This window comes from Syzygium oleosum, unplaced genomic scaffold (assembly GCF_021117445.2).
Source record: "Syzygium oleosum isolate NSW1041296 unplaced genomic scaffold, Sole_v2.1 Sole_v2.33, whole genome shotgun sequence".
In the NCBI taxonomy this organism is placed as follows: Eukaryota; Viridiplantae; Streptophyta; class Magnoliopsida; order Myrtales; family Myrtaceae; genus Syzygium; species Syzygium oleosum.
The window spans coordinates 1,010,184-1,034,904 of record NW_026607517.1 but is presented as its reverse complement, the minus strand read 5'-3'; the positions used below and the strand labels follow the sequence as shown (position 1 = coordinate 1,034,904).

At 41.6% G+C, this 24,721-nt stretch overlaps 5 protein-coding genes across 5 annotated transcripts; 4 read left to right on the top strand and 1 right to left on the bottom strand.

Moving 5' to 3' along the window:
• Positions 1-1,600: 1,600 nt before the first annotated feature.
• On the top strand, positions 1,601-6,664 carry LOC115692730 (uncharacterized). The gene is made up of 5 exons (XM_056304718.1): positions 1,601-1,984; positions 2,938-3,093; positions 3,168-3,340; positions 4,439-6,321; positions 6,394-6,664. The coding sequence occupies exons 1-5, from the start codon at positions 1,847-1,849 to the stop codon at positions 6,444-6,446; spliced, it is 2,403 nt and encodes an 800-aa protein (XP_056160693.1). The 5' UTR covers positions 1,601-1,846; the 3' UTR covers positions 6,447-6,664.
• A 442-nt stretch (positions 6,665-7,106) lies between these two features.
• Positions 7,107-9,699, top strand: LOC115692735 (leucine-rich repeat protein 2-like). Its single transcript, XM_030619694.2, has 7 exons — positions 7,107-7,452; positions 7,641-7,773; positions 7,886-7,957; positions 8,142-8,285; positions 8,383-8,454; positions 8,549-8,620; positions 9,370-9,699. Exons 1-7 carry the CDS (start codon positions 7,374-7,376, stop codon positions 9,434-9,436), a joined length of 639 nt encoding a protein of 212 aa, XP_030475554.1. The 5' UTR covers positions 7,107-7,373; the 3' UTR covers positions 9,437-9,699.
• A 1,477-nt stretch (positions 9,700-11,176) lies between these two features.
• LOC115692734 (uncharacterized) lies at positions 11,177-13,978 on the top strand. The gene is made up of 4 exons (XM_030619692.2): positions 11,177-11,689; positions 12,035-12,263; positions 13,286-13,410; positions 13,546-13,978. Exons 1-4 carry the CDS (start codon positions 11,348-11,350, stop codon positions 13,666-13,668), a joined length of 819 nt encoding a protein of 272 aa, XP_030475552.1. The 5' UTR covers positions 11,177-11,347; the 3' UTR covers positions 13,669-13,978.
• Positions 13,979-14,614: 636 nt separating this feature from the next.
• LOC115692732 (uncharacterized) lies at positions 14,615-17,044 on the bottom strand. Its single transcript, XM_030619689.2, has 2 exons — positions 16,668-17,044; positions 14,615-16,329 (listed from the first exon to the last, which is right to left on the bottom strand). Exon 2 carries the CDS (start codon positions 16,189-16,191, stop codon positions 15,127-15,129), a length of 1,065 nt encoding a protein of 354 aa, XP_030475549.2. The 5' UTR covers positions 16,192-16,329; positions 16,668-17,044; the 3' UTR covers positions 14,615-15,126.
• Positions 17,045-20,314: 3,270 nt separating this feature from the next.
• LOC115667978 (40S ribosomal protein S29) lies at positions 20,315-21,814 on the top strand. Its single transcript, XM_030589497.2, has 3 exons — positions 20,315-20,475; positions 21,429-21,528; positions 21,628-21,814. The coding sequence occupies exons 1-3, from the start codon at positions 20,414-20,416 to the stop codon at positions 21,634-21,636; spliced, it is 171 nt and encodes a 56-aa protein (XP_030445357.1). The 5' UTR covers positions 20,315-20,413; the 3' UTR covers positions 21,637-21,814.
• The last annotated feature ends 2,907 nt before the right edge of the window (positions 21,815-24,721 follow it).

Here is a 24,721-nt window from a genome sequence, read left to right as displayed (position 1 = left end):
AAAGTTTCGGTTCGGTGATGTAAAGGAAACGGAAGGAAATAAACAAAAAATAAAAATCTGTGAAAATGCTTTTTACATAGGTTGTTTAGATGGGATGATGACATAAACAGTCTTTAAACTTTGGCCCGATGCATAATATAGTCCCTGAATTTTTAGTTTGTTCAATGTGATCCATGAACTCAACCTTTTGTATAATGTGGTCCGTGAATTGTCCTTCATTAATTTAAGTTCGGGGATAATATTAAACATTTTCATAAAGTGCGATGACTAAATTGAACATGTACCAAAAGTCCAAGAACCACATTGAACAAATTAGAAGTTAAGGGATCACATTGTATATTGGGCCAAAGTTCGGGGACCACATTGAACAAATTGAAAGTTCATAAACTACATTACATATCGAGTCAAATTCCAGAATGTGTCATTTTTCCGTTTATATCCATTATCAAAATAAAAAATTATTCGCATGTTCATCGTTGAGTGAATGATATGTAAATCGAAAAATTCGGTTACGTAAGAATATAATATTTCTAGGCACATGTGTAAATCAACGAATTAAAAGTACTTGCAAAAATTTCCTTACACCCATGTGTTTAATAATATTTATTTTTCTAAAAATGATCGCTTGTATCGCTTAAAATAATTAGTTAATAGAAAACGTTTCATTATGATAATAATTTGTGTCCCATTTGTTTTGCGGAAAATAAACGATTTGAAGGTATTTCAAAAAAAATGAACGCCCGTATCGTTTAAAACAATTAGGCATTGAAAAAACGTTATCGTCACTGATAATATGTCTACGCATTTTTTTAAACGGTGAAAATATTTTTCGTTCATTCATTTTTGCAAGCGATAAGAGCAATCACTTCTAGGAAAATATTTTCAAATCTTTCGTTTTTTGCGAAATAAATAGAGCATTATTTTTAAATATTTTCGCAATTAATAAATATATTTTTCGTTCGTTCATTTTTATAAGCGATATATATGATAGTTTTTAAAAAAATATTTTTCAAATAATTTGTTTTTAGCCTAATAAACGAGGTTTAAGTTGGACGCAGTCTTCAATTTTCCAACTAAAGATTTCAATGTTATGCCATATGTATGTTGGAGGGATATGGTCATGTTCTGATTCGATTTTCTTCGGGTAAACGACACACGTGATTCATCAATTTTAGCCCAATATACAATATGGTCTTTAAACTTTAGCCCAACGTGCAGTGTCATTCATGAACTTTTAAATTGTTCGATGGTACACGTTCGATTTAATCTCTGAGCTAATGAAAAGATAACATTGAACATTTTTATTCAGTCCATAGACTAAATCGAACAAATATCAAAAGTTTAGGGATCATATTAAACAAATCAAAATTTTAGAGACGACATTGCACGTTGGGCTAAAGTTCATGGACTATATTGAATAAATTTAAAGTTCATAAATCACATTACACAAGAGGTCAAAGTTTAGGGACTATTCACGTGATTATCCCATTTTCTTTTGTTGGCGAATATGCTAATCGTTGATGGGTCGATATTGTAATAAGCAAAGCAAATTACAGCCCCAACCAGGACCCGTGGACGCGACCGTATCGTATCGCATCTCCGCCGGGCTGAAATGACCGTTGAGGCCGAAGCAAGCAACCTTCCCTTATAACGGCTACTTCCAAGAAATGCAAAAAAACGAAACGCCATTCCATTTCTTCAATCTCCGGAGACATCCTGCGCAAGATCCTTCTGCTTCTTCTCTAGTCGCCCCCAATTCAATCCCCGATCTTCCTCGAGTGTCAATTCGGATTCCGGGTCTGCTCCGCGCTCGCAATCTCTCGCCAGATCCGGGAAAAAACCGAGCATGGACTTGGGGTGCTTCGACATGGGTTGCATTTCGGTCTCGGACAAGCGAGATGCCGATCGCCATCTTGATTCGGATGAGAAGGAAGGCGTCCCGCTCCCGGTTGAGATCAAGACGTCGGCCTCAAAACCCGGAAAGGTTAGGCTTTTCGTATATGAGGGTTTATGGGTTGCGGTTTTAAGATTCAGGGGTTTGGGATCGGAAAATTTGCCGCTTGGAGCTTTGATTTTGTCTGTCGTTTGAGGAATGTGCTAGGCGAGCGAAACCGAGGAAGTTGTTTGGCGTAAGTTTAGGTTCTATTGTCGTGGTGTGCACTGTAGTGGGGAAATTCACCGAGTGGATGTGTCCTTTGGATCTGGGTACTGCATTTGGTTTTTGTTCTATAGGTAATGTGGTTCTTTGTGTCTGAAGTTCGAACTTTGATCTTATAGGGTTTTGACAAACAGAGGGACTAGAATTTGACCATACTCTTGAAATCTCGAGTGAAGGCTGCCTTCGCAATGTATCTTTAGGTTCTATTGTCACAGTGTATACTGTAGTGGGGAAATTCACTGAGTGGTTATGTCCTTTGGATCTGCGTCCTTTGGATCAGGGTACTGCATTTGGTTTCTGTTCTATAGGTTATGTGATTCTTTGTGTTTGAAGAAAGTTCGAACTTCGATCTCATTGAGGGTTTTGACAAACAGAGACTAGAATATGATAATACTCTTGAAATCTGGAACGAAGACTGCCTTCGCAATGTATCTTTTACCACCCACTTTTTCCCAAAGTGAGGCCTCTATGCTAATTGAGTTTTGTTTGCTTGTCTCATTTGCTCCCCATGGCAAAATGAACTTGTTGGACTGATTTGACACATTCTCAGTGTTAAGACATAATATGTTCAGTAGTCCCATGTTCAAAGCTTCAGGTTTCATTCAACTTTTGGGGATAAATCTGCGAGAAAATTCTTTTAACATGGTGGAAGGTGGTCCGGTTATATCCTATTTCAGATTGACCCTCAAATCTCTAGATTGCGTTTAATAAGGATCTTCTCTCAGTTTCTTTCATTGCTTTTATTTGATTATTTGATGATAATCAAATCCTTATTGCAGAATAAACTGTCGAAGGAAACAAGGCAATCGATAACAGCCCTCAACAAATTCACTTCACAGATTAAGAAGCCTCTACACCGTAAGACGTCCCCTATCAATTGGTTTCCGCGCAAGAAAGTGGACTCCTACTTAGAGAGGAAGATAAAAATGCTTCAGGTAATATTCATCCTGTATTTCTCCCGAGTATGCATCAACTTCAAAGAAATTCCCACTGAGTTAACTTAATTCAGGAAAGAGATGGCATGAACTTAAGTCTCGATCAGACTTTAGATGATGCAAATCCACATTACTCGAGGGTACTTCGAGAAAAGATGGCGGCAAGAGAGGCTGCACACCGGGCAATGGAGGCTCGAAAAGCTGCATTGGTGGAAGCATCCTGGAGTCGAATACTACAAGCAGCCAGGTAAGAAGTTTAAATGCCTGGATTTCTCGATTATATTATGTGGTACTAAGAAGGGCATCTGTTAATGTAACGACCCGGTCTGACGAGGGCAAGGGAAGTGGTCTCCGGGGCCTCTTAGCAGGCTTCTAGGATGGCAAAGGAGGCAGGAATGAACTGAATTGTGCACAATAAGGGGAGAGAGGCTTCTAGGATGACAAAGAGGGCAGGAATGAACTGAATTGTGCACAATAGGGGAAGAGCGTGTTTGGGATATATATAAATATATATATATGTGAAAACTAGAATTAACTCACTCGCTAGAGCACTACTAGAATGGGGGACCTCCTAGGAAAGTGCCTGCTTGTACGTCAAATGACAAAACCGTGAGGCTCTGTATGGGACAGGCCAAAGCGGACAATAATTCAAGTGAGTTAATCCAGGAATGTCACAATATGTTATCAAAGCAGGACCTCCTCCAGTAGGTGTGTGGTTCGGGAATGAACCAGGCGAAGGCTGGTAGGCTTGTAACGACTCGGTCCGTTGAAGGCGAGGAGTGTTCGCCAAGGCCAGAGGGCCTAGAAAGGAGCAGCTCCTAGTAGGCTTCTAGGATGGCAAAGGGGCAAAAATGAACCGAACTGTACATTGAACAGGTAGAGGACATGTCGGGATATATATGTGAAAACTAGAATTAACTCACGGAGGCGTCTTTTGATATAACAGCGAGCTTTACTTTGGAACTCCAAAGTTAAGCGAGCCCAGGAAAGAGCACTACCGAGATGGGTGACCTCCTGCGAAAGTGTTCACCTGTATGCCAAAGGACAAAACTATGAGGCTCGGTATCGGACGGGCCAAAGTGAAGAATACCTTGAGTGAGTTAATCCAGGGATATCACAGTTAAGCTATAAAACTGGTGCTTTGGGAATGGAAATAAAATAATAGCAGTTAATGTGTGCAACTTTATCAGTAATAGGTGACATCGCATTTTACTAGTTTTTGACGCATTTGAAGTACTTGTTTACTACATTACATTCAGCTTGTGTCCTGGCAGGGTTTTTAGGACCCTATTCTTATTCCACTGATAACTGGCTCAATGACTCGTTGCTTCATTTTTGTTTACAGGATTCAGAGTAAAGAAGCAGAATCTTTATTGCAGACAGCGGAGAAGAATGCTGCTGAAGCTTGTGAAGCAGCAACAGCTATGGGAGTGATCATGTACGATACACCAAATTGCCCTCAGCAGTCTACTAAAATACAAGCTTCTTCTGTAAATGGAGGAGGTTCTACTACTCATACGGTTACAGCCTCTTTTGAAACTGCATTTGAGGTAGACAGAGAAGTGGCAACGGCTGTGAAAAGTGCATTCATTAGGCTTGCCAATTGCCCATCGTTTAGTAAAGATGAATTCAGGGACTTGCTGCAAAAGATTAGCCAGAACCCAGACACAGGTGAGAATAATCAGGAGTTAAAGGAATTTTCATCAGAATACGATTCGGAATCAGGGTCAGATTTCGAAACAGCATTACAGAAGAATGTTGCTAGCTCTTTGGATTTGAACACTAGCAAGCCACTTGATGGAACAAGACAGAGGAAAAACAAAAGGAGGCAGTCCTTGGAAAAGCTCGCTATGGCAAAGCTGGTGGACATGATGGTTGAGAGACTCAAATGTTTGCAAGAAGTGGAACTTTCTTCTCTTGCCACTATAGTTGCAACCTGTGGCTTAAATGCTGCCTTATCTGAAATCGAGAACAGTAAGGATCCTGGTGGTGCTGCTGGATTTTCCAATGCTTCAGCTGTTTCTATGTCCAGAAGAATGTCCTCTTCAAGTGGTGCTGCTGGATTTTCCAATGCTTCAGCTGTTTCTATCTCCAGAAGGATGTCCTCTTCTGGTGCAGGATCCACCAAAAATTACAACCATCAAAGTTTCCTAGATGCACAGGCGAGAAAGAACCAAGCACCTGAACTGCCAAGTTTGGACAAATTATTGGTCAAGCATAAGTCGAAGCTTGAAATAGAGGTAGAGAAGGCCAAGAGTAGGAAGAAGCTTGGCAATGAAACGGTGGGTAGTGCATGTATAACTGGTGAGGTCAGCTCGGAAAATTCCGGCAGTTCTAATCGTTCTTTGGAAACGGATTGTGGACATGCAGGTGTTAATGCAACTTCTTCCGAGTCTGTTCCTGACTTTGGAAGCATGCTAATCAAGCATTCTTCAAAACTCGAAAAGGAGATTGAAGAGATGAAAAGGAATCATGGAAAAGAATACGAGGCAACTTTGAAGGTTCAAAATGGGGTCCTTGGTCTGGCCAAAGATGCTTCTGAAGTTCCAAGCTTAGATAAGGTTTTGGTGAAGCATGTCTCGAGGCTGGAGAGGGAAGTTGAAGAAGCGAAGAATAGGAGGAAGAATTGCTCAGTAGAAGGATGTGAAATGACTAGTTCAGAGAAAGAATCAGAAGAAGTTGATGTAAATTCAGTCACACATTGTGAAATTATTGGGAAAGAAAATTTGGATGTGAGCAATATTGCAAGAGAAGAGGCAGAAGAAAGTCTAGACAAGATCCTAGTCAAGCCACTACACAGATTGGAGAGAGAAAAATTACAAGCATTATCCTCGAGAAGCACATATGAGTATCAGAAGCACCAAAATAAACAGCATGGACATAATTTTGATGATTGTGGGAGTTTGGACAAAGTTTTGGTGAAACATGTCTCGAGACTAGAGAAGGAGAAGATGAGGGCAAAGTCAGAAGAAGGGTTCTCCGTAAAAACGAGAAGCAATGCACCCTTGCCAGTGAATGCCGAGGGTGGTCTGCACCAGATCTTGGTTAAACATAGATCAAGGCTAGAGAGGGAGAAGATTGCTGCTGCTACGCCGCAACAAGAACAGAATAATGTCTATGTAGCCCGTAGAGAAGCAAAAGAAAGGGAGCTCCATGAAGCATGGGGAGGTCTAAGTTTAGGGAATTCGATGAAACCGCATCTCTCGAAACTCGAACGAGAAAAGGCAAGTTATTGATCTTTTGAATTTCCAGAGATATGATCTCTATCATTCTTTAATGTCTGTTTCTCTCTGTAGGCAGCGTGGATTAAGGCTGAAGAGGAGGAAAGAAATAGGGCTCTGCAGGAGTTATAACCTACGTCCAATTCAACCATTTCAGAGGGATTTTTCTAGCTGTAAATGTAAAGACAGAGCTAGGAAAAGATTCAAATTTCAAGCGTATCTTGTACACAGAATGTGTTAGCAGCATTGTTGTGTGATTTCTATGTACAGTCGACTGTTGACATGAGTTCGTTTGACAGTTAATGTTTGAGGACCATTCCAATTGTCCAATGATCGTGGCAATTCCCAGACCTCTGACAGCACCGATACATATCCATATCACTCTTGGCTTTTGAGCTCCCTCTGTCTGATCAGAAAATTATCTAAATGCTTCTGCATAATTTTTGAAATTACAGAATTATTCCCTTAAGATGTTATATTTAATTAGCAAGCCGAGACAAAAGTTGTATTTTTGGGATAGATGAACACGGCCAAAGCAGAGAGGGACAGATCTATAATCCTATAAAAGTTGGCTTTTCGGATAGTATCTCCTTACGATTTTTCGTAATTCATAGAGCAAATTTAAAGATTATAGATCAACGCTTTTTTTATTCGATCGTCGGATAAATTATAGAAACACAGAATTTTGTTGAGCCGCCATATATGGACGCGGGTCAGAGTCAACCTTCAAAATGCTTTTTTGGGGGAGTAAAGCTCACGACAAATGCGTGCCTCTGCCTGCCACACTGCCAGTGCCACCAACCTTTACGTCCTCTGAAAAGTCTTCAGTCTTCTATAGCCACCAAGAACCCACAAATAACAATTCCGAAAGTCTTCAGTTTGATCTGTCAAACTCTGATTTCCAAGCTTTTCTACAGTCTTGTTGACCCCCATATTAGACGCACTCTCTCTCTCCTCCCTCCTCGCACACGGCAGAAGCATCCTTTGCGCTCTCTCACGCACACCCGTTCTTGTTTTGCTTCAAGGTTTCAGTATTCTTTCGCTCTCTGTCTCTGCAAAATGGGTCTGTTCTCTCTCTCCTGTTTACTCCTTCCCATCTTCCTGTCTCTGAGCCCAGCACTCTCAACCAACTCGGAAGGTACGCATTCCCCTCGCTCGCCATCATGCCTTCGCTCTCAAATTTGCAATCTGATGAATTTCCAGTCGCTCTGGTGCCTCTCTTTCTGTTGATACTTCAAAAAGGAAGCACCTTGGGATCTCTCCCGTAGCTTAATTGCAATCTCAAATGAAATTCTGATCCTGGGTCTCGCTGTTTCTTTCTTGAAGGAAATGCTTTGCATGCTTTGAGAACCAGGCTCTCAGATCCGAACAACATGCTTCAGAGCTGGGACCCGACCCTGGTCAATCCCTGCACTTGGTTCCATGTCACTTGTGACACCAACAATCATGTAATTAGATTGTAAGTCTTTCCAGTTCAGTTTCCTTTTGCTGCTCTTGTATTTTCTTTTCTTGTGATCCCCTGCTTTGATTGTGAATTCTACAAATTGATAATTGTTCTGAATTACCATCAGGGATTTGGGTAATTCTAATGTCTCTGGGACTTTAGGGCCAGAGCTCGGCCAGCTCAAGCATCTGCGATACTTGTATGTAAACCCTCTCTCAAGTCATTTCCTCACTTTTCATCTCAATGTGCTTTGTGTTATGTTTGATGAGCTTGTGTGATCTTGTGCAAGATTTATGGATTCTGAATGAATGGAAGCACTTTCCTTTTCTTTTTTTGTAATGTTTATATAGTAAATGCGTGTGCTTTATGGGAATATGGTGCAGGGAGCTTTACATGAATGGTCTGGTGGGGAAAATTCCAAAGGAGTTGGGCAATTTGAAAAAACTGGTCAGCATGGATCTATATGGCAACAAATTAGAAGGACAAATACCAAAGGCCTTTGCTAAGCTGAAGTCACTTAGATTTCTGTGAGCTTCTTTATCTTCATTACCTGATGCTTTCGTGTGTCTTGAATTTCAACATCGAGCAAATCCTTGATATTTGACTTCCATGTTTGTGGTTCAGCCGTCTCAACAACAATAAGCTCACGGGACCAATACCGAAGGAACTCACCACCCTCTCAAACCTCAAAGTCCTGTAAGTAGAAATGATATCAACTTACCATTGTGATGCTGAAGTTCTGATGTTGTGTCTATTTAGAGTTTCTCCTTAATTCTCTCGCCTCTTGCAGTGATGTTTCTAACAACGCTCTCTGTGGAACGATTCCCGTGGATGGTCCATTCGCCAGTTTCCCAATGGAAAGGTGTGGTGACTTTAATTCTTTTCATTTATCTTATACATGACAGGGCATATTAATTTCCTGACTGGGCGGGAAAAAATAGAACTTTAGCTGCGTTTGCTCTGGTCTTCCTCAGTACTAGCATGTATTTATGAATGGCATATTTTCCTGTGGATCTTGAAGTAGATTAGTCGGTTAATTGACAATCTTATTCAGCATCAATTAATCAGACATATTTGAACTTGTAGCTTGTTGCGATCGTGTTTTTTTCTTCTTTTTTTTTTGGTCAGAAGCTTGTTGCACAGTGAAGTGGTTCTTTATAGCAGAATGCATGATCTGCTTGCTCAGTTTAGTTTCTCGTGACAAATTTATAGCACAAAGATAATCACGAAGAAGGCCCCTTTGTTTTCCTAGAAAGAGGGAAATTACCATATTTGGTTGTTTCAAGTGCTTTGCTTGGTTAGTCTTTACTTTGTCAATGAAAAGACAAAAGGAGTGAAAGCTGCAAGCTGAGAGAAGCTCGATCCAGTGAATTCTTGACTGGGATTGTTGTTTGATTTTCATGATAAATCTCAAGCATTCCCATGATATCATTGTCAACCTTAGTATTCCCCCTACTGGTTAGGATATTATCATGATAGCTGCAAGATGACGAATTCATCTGTGATGGATTGCTCCTTCTCGACTTTGTTGCTAACTTGCATACTAGCGTTGTCATATATGACTCCGTTTCCGTGATTTAATGCGCTGATGAGCTCGCATCTTCATTTCAGCTTCGAGAACAACCGGCTCAGTGGACCAGAGCTGAAAGGACTGGTGCCGTATGACTTTGGATGCTGATGAAGGCTGACTTGCTTGCATATCACATCTAGGACTCTAAAATATAAGCTGGTCATGGTGGCAATTCAAACTCGGTCGATCTCAGAGACATACACAGCAACATTATGATTGGTGTGTTAATAGTCGGAACGTACCTGCAAGTTAGCAGAATAAAAGTATAGCGCTCGGTAATGTATTTGCGACATTCAGGCTGCGTGCGTGCGCGAATGCTAACACTACGCACGGCGCAGTATGTTGGGTAAGCACAGCAATCCTTTCATCTAGCTGCAGTAACAACACTAAGAGCAAGAACTCTCTCTGATCTAATCATAGATTTCGGTGAAATGGTACTAAATGTCGACAAAAATCTCCCAAAACCAAAATGTCCATGGAATCTCAAAGTGCTACTCTTTTCAAATGTCGAGAGAAAGTTGTACTCTGGCAAAACTCTATGCGGGAACTTTCATTTTTCCATTTTAAGGACAAATTTTGACTAAAATAAGAACAAGAATGCTCATTGTTATGAGAAAAAAAAAATCTTCTCGATGAGCGCTAGTGCTTAACTGAAGCTCTCCTCCTTGCTCTTTTGCCTAGCACTCTGAGGGGAAAAAATTTGAAACGCCGGTCTGATATTCGTTATTCAATGAATAAGAGGATAGTGAGAAGAAGAAGCAGAAGAAGATGGGCTGAAATTGTGACAATTTGAATCGGTTGTGGGGCGTGGACGATATTAGTACAAAAATCAGGGGGGGCGACACTGCAAGGAAAAGCGATGAGCCGTCGTCACGAGCCTGGGAGTCCGACGTGCTGGGGAACTGGGGACACGTGGCGGTGGGATAGTGGCTGCATTGGGACTCGTGTCGAGAAAGGGATGGCTCACCTAAACTCCCGGAAAGGGTTCTTGTTTGTAATTCCCTTTGCGTCTTGGACCCTCCGATGTCAGCACCACTCGCGCGCGTACATAATGTGGGTACCCGCCTCGGCCGGCACCCTTCATTTAGAAGGGAGAGGGGTCTAGGTCAAACTCTTAAAATGCACGTGGCTTTTGATTTTTGATCATTTGTTAATGTATTCTTATACGGTCGGTAAATTGATAAACTCGGTTTATATGTTGATCATGATTTACGTAACGCGCCTTCGAATTCTAATAAATCGGGTGTATAAAAAAAATCTAGGAAGCGCATCCATTTTATACCTCAATATTCATATTCATAAAATTGGAGTAAGATTATAAATAAGGCATTTGCGGCCGGAGAAAACTATCAAAAACCATGCCGTAATAACTTCTATGGCGAATACCGGTCTCCGTGATATATGATAATTTTTTTTTGTCGAAATTTATTAAAATTTCCATTCCGGCATTTTTATATTGTTGCGAAACGAAATTCCAATAATCCTTTCGCCAATAATTTGCCTTTGTAGAAAAGTTGCACAATACATTGATACACGGCTTTTAATTTTTAAGTTTCTAATGCAGAGATCATTTTTAGGATGAGATTCTTAATTTTGTTTTTACCTCTATCTTTTTGAAAGTTCATATTGTGAAAAAACGTCTTAGAACAAAACGAACGAGAGAGAGAGTATAAAACCATTCCATATTCGAGCGAGTAACACAGAAGTGAACAGTGGCCACCACCACCACCACCTTCTTTATGAATCCAAGAAAAGGAGAAAGATCCAATTTTTCAAGCGCTCGCGTTTCTTGCCTTCCCTATATATTTGGCTACAACTCCACCTTCCCTTCCCTCCCTCGGCGTGCCCCCTACACCACCAGAGAAACCCTTGAGAGAACCCCAAACGCAGTCGCAGTTTCTTGAACCCCAAACAAGCCTCGTCCACCCGCAAAGTTGAGGCCTTTCCTCTTCTTGATCCCTCGAAGTTCATTCATCATCACCATCATCTCCAAGAAAGATCGATACCCAGAAGCGAAAAATGGCCGGTCTCCTCCGGAGGAACAACCCCGGCATCTTCTCGGTCCTCCGCAAGCAGAAGATCGCGCATTTCGTGGCCAAAGGGTATTCGGTCCCGAGAGCCCGCCGTTTCCCCGAGAACCCGGCGTCGTCGGCCAGAGCCTACTTCCGTCCCCAACGTTTCCCGAGGAAGGTGAGGGAGTATCATCCCTCCCCGGCTTCTTTCTCGTCGTCGTCGTCGTCGGCCGCTTCTTCTCGGGTCGGGTTCTTGGGTTGGTATCTGGGTGTGGTCAAGTCTCGACCCATTTTCACGAAGAGCGTCACCTGCGGTCTTATCTACACGGCTGCTGATTTGTCCTCTCAGGTGTGTTGTTTCTGTACGCCCTTGCGAATGTGTTGGATTCTCGGCAGAGCTTGAAAATGCTGTTTGTGCTTCTCTGTATTTGTGTCTTGTCGTGTTAGTATTATGCTGAGTTCTCATTTTGATTGCTTGTTCGCCTGTTCATTGAGGTGGTTAATTTTAATTTTGATAGTTCGCTTTTGTTGCTTGCAAGATGTCCTCCGCTTAGATGAAATAAGCAATAATTTATGAGCAAAAAAAAAAGAGCCAAAGAAAAGAGAAAGAAAGACCATTCTTTACAGTTGTTTATATCCTGTCCGATCTTGCATTCTGTTGCTTATTTTTCTTAACGAGTATTCTTGTCTTCAGACGATTGCGAATCCATCTTCAGAATCTTATGATCTTGTGAGGACATTACGGATGGCGGGATATGGTCTGTTGTTTGTAGGGCCATCGCTGCATTTTTGGTTCAATTGCATGTCGAGATTTTTTCCGAAGCAGGATCTTGCGTCCACGTTGAAGAAAATGGTCATGGGGGAGACACTTTACGGACCCGCTATGACCGTGGTTTTCTTTTGCGTGAATGCCGGTCTACAAGGTACTGAACATCTTCCACTAGAAGTTTATCTAGTACTTCAATATCTCTTATCAGCCAAAAGATGGTTATCATGGTAATTATGTTGTTAATGACTTATATATGCTATTTGGAATTGATCATAAACTCGCCTCTTTTGCAAACCGTTTGTGTTGTTGAATTGCTGGTGAAAGTTTTATCAGCCTTTTCTACTTTGGAGCACATAATTTATAACAAGATACACCATATGATGATAATAAGTTGAAAGTTCGTGATTTTTTGTGAAGCCTTCTATGTTTCGACGTTTTGAAAGAGTCTGTCCTGATTAATAAGAAACGAGTGGAGGAGGAGGAGGAGGTGGCGAGTAAATTGACGAGATTAGATGAGCCACGGCACTGTCTCATTATAGGCATTCTCAAGTTTTTTTCTGTCAGCAATAAGTATGGTAGATCTGCAAATGTTGCAAACATGGACTGGGAACGAGAAACAGAATGCATATAAATCTGGCTAGGGGTAGGCAAGTGAGTAGTTAACTGTAAAAATGACTGTGCATCTGCTTTCCCTCTGCTTCTAGTCCAATAGACTTTAGGAAACAACAAATTGTTGAGATAAGAGAATGTGCTTGATCGGTAGTGATTCCAAAGTACTTCAAAATCTTAGAGCTAGAGAACCAATGGAAAGTGGGTTGAATGGCAATGTTTCGTTACCCGCAGGTTCTTAAAAACATCTTAGCAAGCACTTGAAAAAATAGAAATTTCCGAACGTTGGTTTTCCTTTCTTCTGCTTGACTTGTATTGGACAGCTCTCTCAAAGGATTTTACTTACAATACCAAATTTGAATTGATCGGTGGTTCAAGTCGTATTACTCAGCCGGATGGGAAAAAAAAAGGCTTTTCCTTTGCAGCTTCTTCTCTTGAACTGTACTTAAAATTCTAAACTGTAGACAGAACTTTTCTTCTGCAAAAAGTTATTGCAAGTTTCAAATTGTGCTTAAGATAATTGTGCTGCATTGATATCTAAGACATTTCCATGATTCCCATACTCAGGTGAGAATGGGACACAGATTGTTGCTCGATTGAAGCGGGACTTGATTCCAACATTGGTTAATGGAGCTATGTACTGGCCCTTATGTGATTTCATCACGTTAAGATTTACCCCTGTTCATTTACAGGTATGACGTTTCTTCTGCACTGTCTTATAATTCTCCTTTCACTTTAAAATTTCGATTGAGTCACCATTTCCCGAATACTCAATTCTTGATCTTCCAATGAAATAATTCTTTTTTTTGCTGTTTTGTTTCATGCAGCCTCTCGTGAGCAACTCGTTCTCATATATTTGGACCATATATCTGACTTACATGGCTAGTTTACAGAAAGTGGATTCAACTGCTAAGCTAACTACAGAAGCTGCCATTTCTCCTCCACAATAGGCTCTGGATTTTACTTCTTGTTACAGCCATCAGCAGGTTGCTACTCACAGTAGATGAAATCTTGTCCTGTGCAGTTTTTACGACTTACTGAAGCAACAATGGGATCTTCTTTAGAGCAGAGAGCATACGGTTCAAGAGAAAAGGAACCACCCTGATTATTCTTCTAGTTTAAGGAACAACCCCATTTATATCAGACTTTTTCATCATAAAATTCAATTACTTGCATGAGATGTAATTAGAGCAGTTTAGCATCACAGGTTATTGTAAAGCACTACTCAATGAAGTTGTTAGGGCATTTTTTTCCTGAAAATTTGCTCTGGCTAGTGTAGTTCCATTCCTCATTTTTCTTGGCGCATATTGTTGGAAAAACTTACCCACCTACAAGTAAACGAGCTATTTCAGAGCACGTTGACATCCTATATTTTATCAGTTTTCTTTTATGATCATTGATCAGAATCTCCTGTAACAAATAGCGATGCCTAGCATTAGAATCGCTTTTGAAAATGCTGCGAGCGATCTGGTACTGCAATGGCAAATACAATGTTGGTCTTTCTCTGAGTGACGGGAGTGTTGGCCCATTGCTGCCAATTTTAATGAGCATTATCTGCATTGAATTGTGTAATTCTGGAATTTTTCAATAAGATTGAATTCATCAGCATATTGCTCTTGCTCTGCGAATATTCATAATCTCTTTTTCTCGCCACATCGACATCGCTCTCCACATCGACGAAATCACGGGATGTGTTCCGTCTAATGCTTCATTGGGACAACCTATTTTCAATTCGTAAACATAAAAGAAACAATGATTCTGATTACGGATCCAGAAGATTGTCATTCCTCCCAGTGAAAGGAATCGTGTTAGGCACGCTTACAAATAGGTCAAGTGACAGCGCACGCCATTCGGAGAGACGGAACTAGGACAGAATAAGAACGATACAGTCTAATCTTGAGGAACAAAATTTTCACTAGCGGGGGAAGAGAGATCGATTACACCAATTGCAACCGTGCCGGTCTGAACTACATAGATTCTCTGCTGTATAATGTTCAACTGGTATATCAATTGAGGTACAAGGAAAGGGGAAGAACCTTAAACAAATACAAAACACACCGATGTTGCTCATTTCCTCACTATCCTGATTGTGCCCAAATATTTACATTTTCTATTTGGTTATAAATTAACAACAATGCCCTGCTTTCGACGACTAGAAGGAAAAAAAAAAGAAAAAGTAAAAAAGATAAGGAATTAGAAGACCAGAGCTAGTATGATCTCCGCAGCATCTGGAACTAATCAGTTACTCCATTCGTCAAAGCCAGTAGACTCAATGCCAAACCAAAACTTTCTACCAAAACCTCAAAGGAAGAATAAACTCAACAAGCTCCACCATCGCTTAACAAAATTCTCAGCTCATATATACCAGTCTCTCTTGCTGATGGACTTCTGACGACCATGATCTGTATTCACCCACTGAAAGCACGTGAACAAATTTTCTCTAGCTGGACAGACCAATTTTCTCCAAGTATTTCAGGGTTCAACTCCATTGCAGAACGTAAATCCAACACCGACGCACAAACAGATTTCACTGGACTCTGCACGCTTCTCCCAGGTCCCATCCCACTTCTACAATTTACAATACGATCATCCCATCTTCCAGAATGCTGATATCCATGCTTAGACCCAGCTAGACTCATACAAGGCCCAATCAACCTTTTCAAATACGCGTCTACCGCATTATTCAAGAGGTTCGCACAGTTCACCGAGACCTTGATGCCCTCCATCTCCAACTTGCGCTCCATGATGCTTCTCAAGGAACTCGTATCGGGTAGCTCGCTTCTGTTTAGGCAGGTCTCGGCATTGTACCTACCATACGGAGATGTGTTGAAAATAGATTTACCTGTTCCACCAAAATTTACAGAGATACCAAGAGGCTCGGTAACTGGGCTCCTGCTTTGAACGCCCGGACTTCCAGCCAACTGCTCGACCTCTTCACCATCTTCCACTGATGCAATTTCTGCCGGAGGTTTACTACCAAGAGACTGTAACTCAGTCGGACTCTGTTGTTCTAGTGTTTTATGAACCAATGCCTCAGATGCAACAGTTTGAGGCTTCCCTAACGGCCCAAGAGGGCTTGGGCGGTCCTTGAATTTGCAACTGCGATTGCCTAGAGACCTTATCTTGCGAGGTGAAGGAGGAAATGCAAAACCATGTAACGACTGGAGACCACCCTTCTGGTGGCCTTTCACGGGATCGATGCTGAGATTAGCTCTATCATTTCCACAGGGCGGAGATTGCGCAAGGCAGGCATTCTTGAGGATTGACCTGATGAGTTGATTGTGAAGCGGGATTGTTTCCCTCCCAATCGTCTGCGTACACAGCCTACTAAACTCGGACTTGCTAATCGAGGAAGCGAACAGCTTTTTCAGCTGATCAAAGTACTTCTCTGCTCGCTGATGCCCGATTCGACGGACGATCAACGCCTTCAACTCTAATGTATCGACCCGGCCGCACTGCTTGCTGTGCCCCATTTGTCCCTCAATCTCCAATACAAGCTCAAGAGTCAAAATTCAGACTTTTTCCAGCTCAATCCTCACGCTCGAACGAACCATCCCAGATCTCAACCAAAACCCTAATCCCCGGTCAAAAATTCCGTCCCCACGAATCACCTACACAGCAGCAACGAACTTGCATCAGAATCACACACATTGAGGGCAAAAACCCGAATCAAGAATCTAGCGATCACGCATCGCATAAGCTAACTCGAAAGCTTCACACGGAGAAGCTAAACAAGCGCAGCCCAAACTGGGCATCAAGAAATGGGAAACTCGGAGTTGCGCTCTCTACTCAAGAATCAGAAGACCGACCCACCCACCCACGAAGTCAAGGGCAACGATCGATTCCCGGAAGGAAAGACATTTCGAAAGAGCAAGCAAAAGCCCAATTGGGGAAATCCCATTTCCAGCAAGAAACGAAAACCCTTTTTTTCCCGATTGGGGAGACGCACCTGAGAACGCGACAAAGGTCGCGAATTTTCGATTCGACCGCGGAATCCGCGGACTTGGGGTCGGTGGGTCGATTGATGGATGGATGGATTGCGACGGCGACGGCGACGGCGACGGGAGATCGCGGGTCAATTGCTGCGTGGCCTTCGTTTGGGTTCGTGCTGCTGGTGTTGGGTCGTGGCCGGGGACAGACACCGGATTCGATCGAACGAGGATGGTTGTCTTTGTTGAGGGTCTCGGGGAAGTGCGTCGTCGCTCGAAGTCTTGGACGATTCTTGCTCTGGGTGGGGAAGGGGGTGGGGGGGAACGAAAGCAAGAGAGCACACGTGCGCTATTTCGAGGGGTTCGCGAGGGACCGGGTGTTGTGTCTGCGCCTGCGGCTGTCCCTCTCTTTTTTATTTCCTCCTCCTCCTCCTCCTCCTTTTTTTCGTTAATCTTTTTTGGAAAATTAAGATCGGAAAAAGAGAATGAAGATATAGAAAAAAGAAAATTTGTTCCAAACCATTTCTCGAGCAAGTAATCGCTAAAAATTTTAGCCTGTAAATAAACAAATAAAAATTCTAAATAAGAGCCTAAAGTACCATCATTCCTCAAATAAAGACATAAAGTGTCATCATTTTCTATAAAAAAAAGCCTGAAGTAGATATTGTTTTAAAAAAAGACCTGAAGTGGCTATGTCGATTTCAGAAAAAGGGCTAGACTTTCCAGATGGTTGGAGGCATTTTCTTCCTTTATTTTTTTTTGAATTTTTTCACTTTTTCTTTTTTCTTTCTTTTCTTCCTATTTTACTTTCTTTTTCCTTTTACTGGTTTATTTCTTTCTTCTTCGTCGGTGGCTGGAGAGGGTTGGGAGAGGCCGCCCTCACCGATCATAAGCGAGGCCAGCCCTCGCCAGATTAAGGTGAGGTTTGCCTCGTTAGCAGCAGGTGAGGGGCGAGGCCGCCCGCGAAAGCCATAGGCAAGGGCTAGCCCTCGTTGGAAAGAAAAAGAAAAGAAAATTTTAAAAATAAATTAAAATTATATTTGGATGAAAATGCCCTTGATTGGACGAAATATTTAACCGGCCGGCAACCGACAAGATCAAGCCCTTATTTAAAATTGACCTTGCCACTTTAGATCCTTATTTGAGGCTGATATTGTTACTTTAAGTCTTTATTTGACACAAGATCTATTTCAAGTCCTTATTTAGAATTTTCTCAATAAACAATTAAGAATTTCGTTTTTCTCTCTTAAAATTTCGTTTTTTGATTCTATTTTTCCATCTCGAATAAAGTGCACTTTTATTTACTTTTAAGCTCACTGGTCCGATTAAGTAGAAATGTTACTTTGGGCTTGTTCTCGTTGTATCTTCTACCGGTATCGTTGATTGAGCGCAGATGGGCAGAATATCACAAGGTCTATTTTTTTTTTGTCGAAACACAAGGCCTATTGATGCAAAAGAAAATAATATGTTTAATGTTATTAAGTTCCCACTATCGATCTTCAAATCTACTCTGTCTCCGCATTGTGTTCATTGACATTACAGGTCATTATTTATATCGAGAAATGATAATATGCACTCACTTTCGGCGAAGTATGCATATTTCATGTGCACGACGTCCTTATAGTTGACGTTACTCCTAATTTCTTGATATTTTTCAATTCCTGTGATCGTATTTGTCATAAATAGTGGTGAGTACTAGTTATCCTGTCATGTTCTTTACTTTAAAAAATTTCTATTTTGATTTGATGCACCTCGCTTGTGCGGAAAAAAAGGGCTTTGATTGCATGATAAAAACACAATATAATGATAGGTGAACATAAATTACGATGATTTAATCAGTATCTATGTGTGCTCAAATAGGAGAGCTAAATCGGGTCGGACTCAAGCAAAAAGGTTAGATTCATTTATCCCGTACAATTAATTTCTGAAAATTTGTATTTTACTTTTCAAGTGGGAAAAATAAATTAAACCCACCAAACGGGAGATGCTTTCCTATATAAGTTTCTCGATAAATTAATCAATTAAATGAAAAAACATATAGATCAGTTCAAGGGCTTCATACAAAACACCATAATTTCAAACTAATAATATGAAATATAGCAAAAGGACAGGGACGAAAGAAGTTTTTATTAGGTAAAAGTCTTCAAATGATAAATTCAATGTCATAAAAATCTAAAGAGTCTCACCAGAGTATGATTAGTCAAATTTACTCGCACGATGGCCCAAAAAGAAAACTAATTTTTTTGGTCAAAGAAAATTAAAAAGAAAATTAATTTTTTTGGTCAAATAAAAAATAAAATTAAGGGAAAATTTCAAATCAGTACCCAAAGTGGGGTCATTTTCTCAAAAAAGAGTCCAAAATGGATATAGTGCCAAATAAAGACATGAAGTGTCCAATCAGTCTCAAATAGGAGCTCGAAATGTCCAATTAGTCTCAAGTAAGGGTCTGAGTTCGCCGGCTGGCAAGCACGTCACTGTTCCGGCGATCGGAACAAGGGTAATTTCGTCTTTAACTTTTTTAAATTTTTTATTTCTTTTTTTGTTTTTTTCTTTTCCTTTTCCTTTTCCTTTTCTTCTTCGTTTTTTTTTTCCTCTTTTCCCTCCGCCGGCCATAGCTGGGGCTAGCGAAGGTTGCCGGCCTTGGGCGGAGGGAAAAGAGGAAAAAAAAAAAAAAGAAGAAGAAAAGGAAAAGGAAAAGAAAAAGAAAAAAAGATTTTTTTTTAAAAAAAGTAAAAGATGAAATTGCCCTTGTTCCGATCACCGGAACAGTGACGTGTTTGCCAGCTGGTGAGCATTTGATCGGCCGACGAACTCAGGCCCTTACTTGAGACTAATTGGGCACTTTGGATCTCTATTTGAGACTGATTGGGCATTTCATGCTCTTATCTGGCACTATGTCCATTTTGGACCACTTTTGAGAAAATGACCCCACTTTGGGGGCCCAATTCCAAAAAAAACCCTCAACTTTACACTTTGTCCCAAATATACCCTGAACTTTTTTTTGTCTCAAGAAAAACCACCAACTTTTATCTAAGTCCCAAATCTGCCCTCCCGTTAAAAATCCGTCCAATTAACGTCAGAAAAAAAAAAAAAAAAAAAAACAGAGAACCGGTAGCTGCGGCGGTGGCCAAGCCTTCGCCGGTGGCCGCCGCCATAGCCGCCGGGAAGGAGCGACGGCCCTCGCCTGGGCCTTCCCGAAGGCCGGCGACCCTCGCCGAGGGCCTGCGAGGGTCGCCGCCTCTGAAGGCCTGTGCGAGGGCCGCCGCTCCTTCCCGGGCGGCCGTGGCGCGGCCACCGGCGAAGGCTTGGCCACCGCCGCACTCGCCTGGCTTCTCTGTTTTTTTTTTTTTTTTTTCTTGACGTTAATTGGACGGATTTTTAACGGGAGGGCAGATTTGAGACTTAGATAAAAGTTGGTGGTTTTTCTTGAGACAAAAAAAAGTTTAGGGTATATTTGGGACAAAGTGTAAAGTTGAAGGTTTTTTTTGGAATTGGGCCCACTTTGGGTACTGATTTGAAATTTTCCCTAAAATTAATTCACTTGCAATATTTACAAGTGTTTTTCCTTTGAAAAGAAAAAATTAAAAAAGAAACCAAAGAAAACACCGCCAAGAATGCAGGTCAACTAGGGTTTTTGACCGGCTGCCCGTATATATAGACGAGCGTCGCCTCCTTCCCTCACTCCTCTGCGATCCCTGCTTCAGCTCGTGCGATCTCTGGTGTCGGCGATCGCTGAGTTCTCGAAGAAGAAGGAGAAGCAGCAGCAATGGGTCACTCCAACGTCTGGAACTCTCACCCCAAGAGCTACGGCCCCGGTTCTCGCGCATGGTAGCCCCCGCCTTCCTCTCTGTTCTCTCGATTTCGAAAGCTTAATCCGAAAAGCCGCTGCTTCATGCTCGTTCCTTCAATGCGACGATCGTTTTTGTCGTGATTGGTTTGGAATCGATTTGATTTTTGCTCGGATGAGTTGGTGCGGGAGGGTTCGAGTTTGGATTTGGATTTGCTTTGCTATTGACAGCCTATAATGCGCATGTGTCCCGTTCTTGTTTGGTACTATGACCCTGTTGGATGCTGGTATTGGGCGTGTTTTGATGATGGGTGTTGGGGGATTCTGTTGTTTCATCTTTCATGAGCCTTGTTCAACGATTGAGTTGATATCTTGAACGGAGGCTTTCTTAGTAATGTTCTGGAAACTGTGGAATGAAGGGTCTCTCTTGTTTTATGCGCTGGCCGTGTTTGTGGCGGGGGACGAGCTGACGGTATTTGTCTGATTGAATGGAAACAATGCATTCGTATTGAGTAGATTGGACATTGAGCTGTTAAATTTCCTAATTAGGTGTTTGCGGTGCTCTGTGATCACTGGCACGCTGTGGCGGGCCCTCAGATGTCGAACAGATGCTTGTTGTTTCGACCAGTAGACAGCGTGTTCTAGTTTCTCTTGATACTGATGCGATATCGGTTGCTTGGAGTAATTGTGTGGATAGTAGTAACCTTTCGCGTACAGCTAATGTTCACTATGGATTTATGTGTCGGAACTAGTGGGTGCTTAACTTGTGCGAGTAGTGCTAGGATTTGTATGCAGAAGTTGTCAGCTGAAGATGGTAGATGTTGTCAGCTAAATCGACATGTGTATTCTTTATCGATAGAACTGTGTTTTCTTACAATTCTTTGATTGAAGTGTTGAAGATTATTGGGTTGACTATCGGTAGTTGATTACTCGATAGACATTTGTGCAGCTCACAGCAAATGAACTCGAATCTGTTTTTGTCGTGATTTTGCAGTCGCGTGTGTGGGAATCCTCATGGTTTGATTAGGAAGTATGGACTCATGTGCTGCAGACAGTGTTTCCGCAGCAATGCCAAGGAGATTGGCTTCATCAAGGTAAACTTCAACTTTATTAACAAGTGTACTTTAACTGCTAATTAACCACATGCACTTTTTATATAAATACTTGGTTTTCATTCGTGTTTCGTTTTGCAGTACCGCTAAAGAGCTAATACTCTTCCCCTGGCGATTTCCCAGTGCAAGCACTCTCTTAGAGATCTAGGTTTGCCATAATTTTTAAGATGATTTTGTTTTGATGTCATTGTCATTGGAGCCAACTTTGGACTCGAAATATGTAAGGATCATCTATTTGAGTTCATAAAACTCTAAATTTTCTTTTTCATGTGCTTGCTCCCTAAACTCCCCTCCCCCCCAGTATTTTCACTTTGCCTTTGTGATTGTGACGATGCTACACAATTATCTGCAGTAGAAGTTGAGCTCTTTCACGATAGTCACCTGTCTTGAACTTGTGATCCTCCAATGTTACTTCTTGGTGCTTCTAAGAATTGCCAATGGAATCTTTCGACATATCAGCGAGAGATTCATATTGAGCAGGGATTGTCGAGGTACTTCAAAATATGGACAGCACTGTAGGGATTCTACCCTTATGCTTTGTTACGACTCGAGTTGCTAGAATGTATACTTTGGTTTCTTGTTTGTATGATTGCGTCATCGCGAAGTGGGACGGCAGTGTCAATGTTGGTTCCTCTAGACTCCCCCTATTCTTTGCAACAAAACTATATCTCGTATGCTGGTTTGGTGGGGCTTAAGCGAGAAGCAAAAGCAGGGCGGAAGTCATTTTCTCTCACGTAAATTAATCACTTGGCCCGGTCATGTAGTATATGTTATCTAGACGCCTATAGCATAGTGGGTGGTCGGTCTGTTGCTTTTCTTTAAACTGATTAAAGTAAGACCTTTCACCTCGTCGCACGTCGCTCGAAAATTCCTAATGTTTCTTTCACGTGATGGTCACAGCTCAACACTCTTTTGTATGCCTCTTTCCTTTTTCCTGCTCGTTCCTCGTAGAGCCTGTCACACTGCGAGCTTTTCGGAACTTTTAGGGAAGCAACAGCGCAGACTATGGTGGGTCTTTAACTAGTTTTGATGTGTTGTTTTGCCGCTGTTTGATTTGACTGTTTTAGCTCGCTACACTTCATTTCTAAGCAACCCTTTACGGTGCATCGCTGCTCATGCGGAGTTGGCAGTATGCGTTTGATCGGTGCGAAGATCATGAAGTCTCTTATGAATTGCACTCTCAACAATCAGAGCAAGAAGATAAATTAGTGAAGGAGCAATGCTATAGATGCTTGCACTGATTCGCAAATTGCAATTAAATGGTTAAACAAGTGAGTCATATTCGAGCACCTAATGGGTATTTAATCCATTAGGTGTCACATCCTTTATAAAGCGCGTACCCGCACATCTAATGCAATTTCTTATTACCACGGCTTTTCTTTTTTATCTTGTTGAACCAAAGGAATAGAGAGGAAACTCGGGCAATCTTTCGCTACTGGGGACCATCTTAGAAGTGGAAACGGGTTATTCTTATAGGTTATTCGATTGATCTACTGAAGGGACGCGATTAATGGTATTCGTGAAGTGGAGAAAAGGTGTCCACTCGCTGTCGCCCGTGAAAGCCAGCTCTCCACTACTTTCCTTTCGGAACCTCAAAAAAATCAGTCGACCGTGTTTGGCTTTGGAGTGATCCCTCCGAGCTAGACTTGTACTACTAGAACGATGTTGCTCTCTCTCAAGTCTGAACTCAAAGAGAGTATTACAGAGCATGAATGTTCAACCCCAAGTCTTTGAGCTCCTCCTCCTTTTGAGGTGCAGCACATAACTCGTTAAATCTCCTTCGCTCGACTTAGATAAAAGGGATAATAATATAAATAGTCTTTAAACTTTGACTAAATGTGTAATATGGTCCTTAAACTTTTAATTTGTTTAATGTGATTTTTGAACTTTAGCCTAATGTGCAATGTGGTCCATGAACTATCAATTTGTTCAGTGTGGTCCCTAAATTTTAGGTACATATTCAGTTTAGTTCTCGAACTATATAAAAATATTCATTGTCATCCCCGAGCTTGAATTAATTAAAGGATAACATCGAGCATTTTTATATAGTTCAAGGACTAAATTAAATATGTACCAAAAGTTCATGGACCACATTGAACAAATTGAAAGTTCATGGATTACATTACACATTAGGTAAAAATTAAAAAAGTTTAGGGACTACATTGTACATTTGACTAAAATTTAGAGATCATTTACGTCGTTTTTCCTAGATAAAAAGAGGGAATACAAAGCTGAAGAGAACCGAAAGGATGAGTTGAGGCTTCAAAACATCCTTCTTCTGAGTGGAAATAAATTATATTGATTGAAGGTGTTGGGAACAAGCAACATGTGAGTTGACAAATAAGTGAAAGGGACATCAGATCTTAAATCGAGAGTGCATCTAGAGGGATGGACCGATTTGGGAAGAAGATATTGTAAGACCGGTATGGCCACACATTTCTTTTGAGATTTTTCCATCAAGGCTCCTTTCGTGGGCCCAATTCCAAAAAAAACCCCAAACTTTACACTTTGTCCCAATTATACCCTGAACTTTTTTTTGTCTCAAGAAAAACCTCAAACTTTTCTCCGAGTCCAGTCTCTTCCGTCCGATTAACGTCGGAAAAAAAAAAAAAAAAAACAGGAATAGCAGTGCGCGTGGCCAAGCCTTCGCCGTGGCCGCCACGCCAGGGAAGGAGCGGCGGCCCTCGCTGGGCCTTCCGAAGGCCGGCGACCCTCGCCGGCCCCGGGCGAGTCGCCGGCGAGGGCCTGCAGCCCCCGATCTGGGGCGAGGGTCCTTCCCCGCGGCTGTGGCGGCGGCCACCGGCGAAGGCTTGGCCACGCCGCAACTGCTGTTTTGTTTTGTTTTTTTTTTTTTTTTTTCTGACGTTAATTGGACAGAGTTATAACGGTATGGTAGATTTGGGACTCGGAGAAAAGTTTGAGGTTTTTCTTGAGACAAAAAAAAGTTGAGGGTATAATTGGGATAAAGTGTAAAGTTTGGGGTTTTTTTTGGAATTAGGCCCCTTTCGTGGGAGTTAGGCTCTCCCCCTTTTTTTTTTTTCCTTTTCCGGGGCTTCAAATCTAGTGGAGTTCCATATTGTCTTAAATCAAGAGAAGATTTAAGGTTTGTTGGACAATAGGATTCATTAGACAGCGGACGTCCCAACTTTAAACCTCTTTTTTTAGGCTCGAGCAA

What these genes read in the sequence shown, in the direction of transcription:
- LOC115692730 (XM_056304718.1), top strand. Translation starts at nt 1,847, where the DNA reads ATGGACTTGGGGTGCTTCGACATGGGTTGCATTTCGGTCTCGGACAAG. An exon ending in CGAATACTACAAGCAGCCAG is followed by an intron (nt 3,341 to 4,438) that starts GTAAGAAGTTTA and finishes TTTTGTTTACAG; the next exon opens with GATTCAGAGTAAAGAAGCAG. An exon ending in ACTCGAACGAGAAAAGGCAA is followed by an intron (nt 6,322 to 6,393) that starts GTTATTGATCTT and finishes CTCTGTAGGCAG; the next exon opens with CGTGGATTAAGGCTGAAGAG.
- LOC115692735 (XM_030619694.2), top strand. Translation starts at nt 7,374, where the DNA reads ATGGGTCTGTTCTCTCTCTCCTGTTTACTCCTTCCCATCTTCCTGTCT. An exon ending in CTGAAGTCACTTAGATTTCT is followed by an intron (nt 8,286 to 8,382) that starts GTGAGCTTCTTT and finishes TTTGTGGTTCAG; the next exon opens with CCGTCTCAACAACAATAAGC. An exon ending in CTCTCAAACCTCAAAGTCCT is followed by an intron (nt 8,455 to 8,548) that starts GTAAGTAGAAAT and finishes CGCCTCTTGCAG; the next exon opens with TGATGTTTCTAACAACGCTC.
- LOC115692734 (XM_030619692.2), top strand. Translation starts at nt 11,348, where the DNA reads ATGGCCGGTCTCCTCCGGAGGAACAACCCCGGCATCTTCTCGGTCCTC. An exon ending in CGTGAATGCCGGTCTACAAG is followed by an intron (nt 12,264 to 13,285) that starts GTACTGAACATC and finishes TCCCATACTCAG; the next exon opens with GTGAGAATGGGACACAGATT. An exon ending in TTACCCCTGTTCATTTACAG is followed by an intron (nt 13,411 to 13,545) that starts GTATGACGTTTC and finishes TGTTTCATGCAG; the next exon opens with CCTCTCGTGAGCAACTCGTT.
- LOC115692732 (XM_030619689.2), bottom strand. Translation starts at nt 16,191, where the DNA reads ATGGGGCACAGCAAGCAGTGCGGCCGGGTCGATACATTAGAGTTGAAG.
- LOC115667978 (XM_030589497.2), top strand. Translation starts at nt 20,414, where the DNA reads ATGGGTCACTCCAACGTCTGGAACTCTCACCCCAAGAGCTACGGCCCC. An exon ending in GGCCCCGGTTCTCGCGCATG is followed by an intron (nt 20,476 to 21,428) that starts GTAGCCCCCGCC and finishes GTGATTTTGCAG; the next exon opens with TCGCGTGTGTGGGAATCCTC.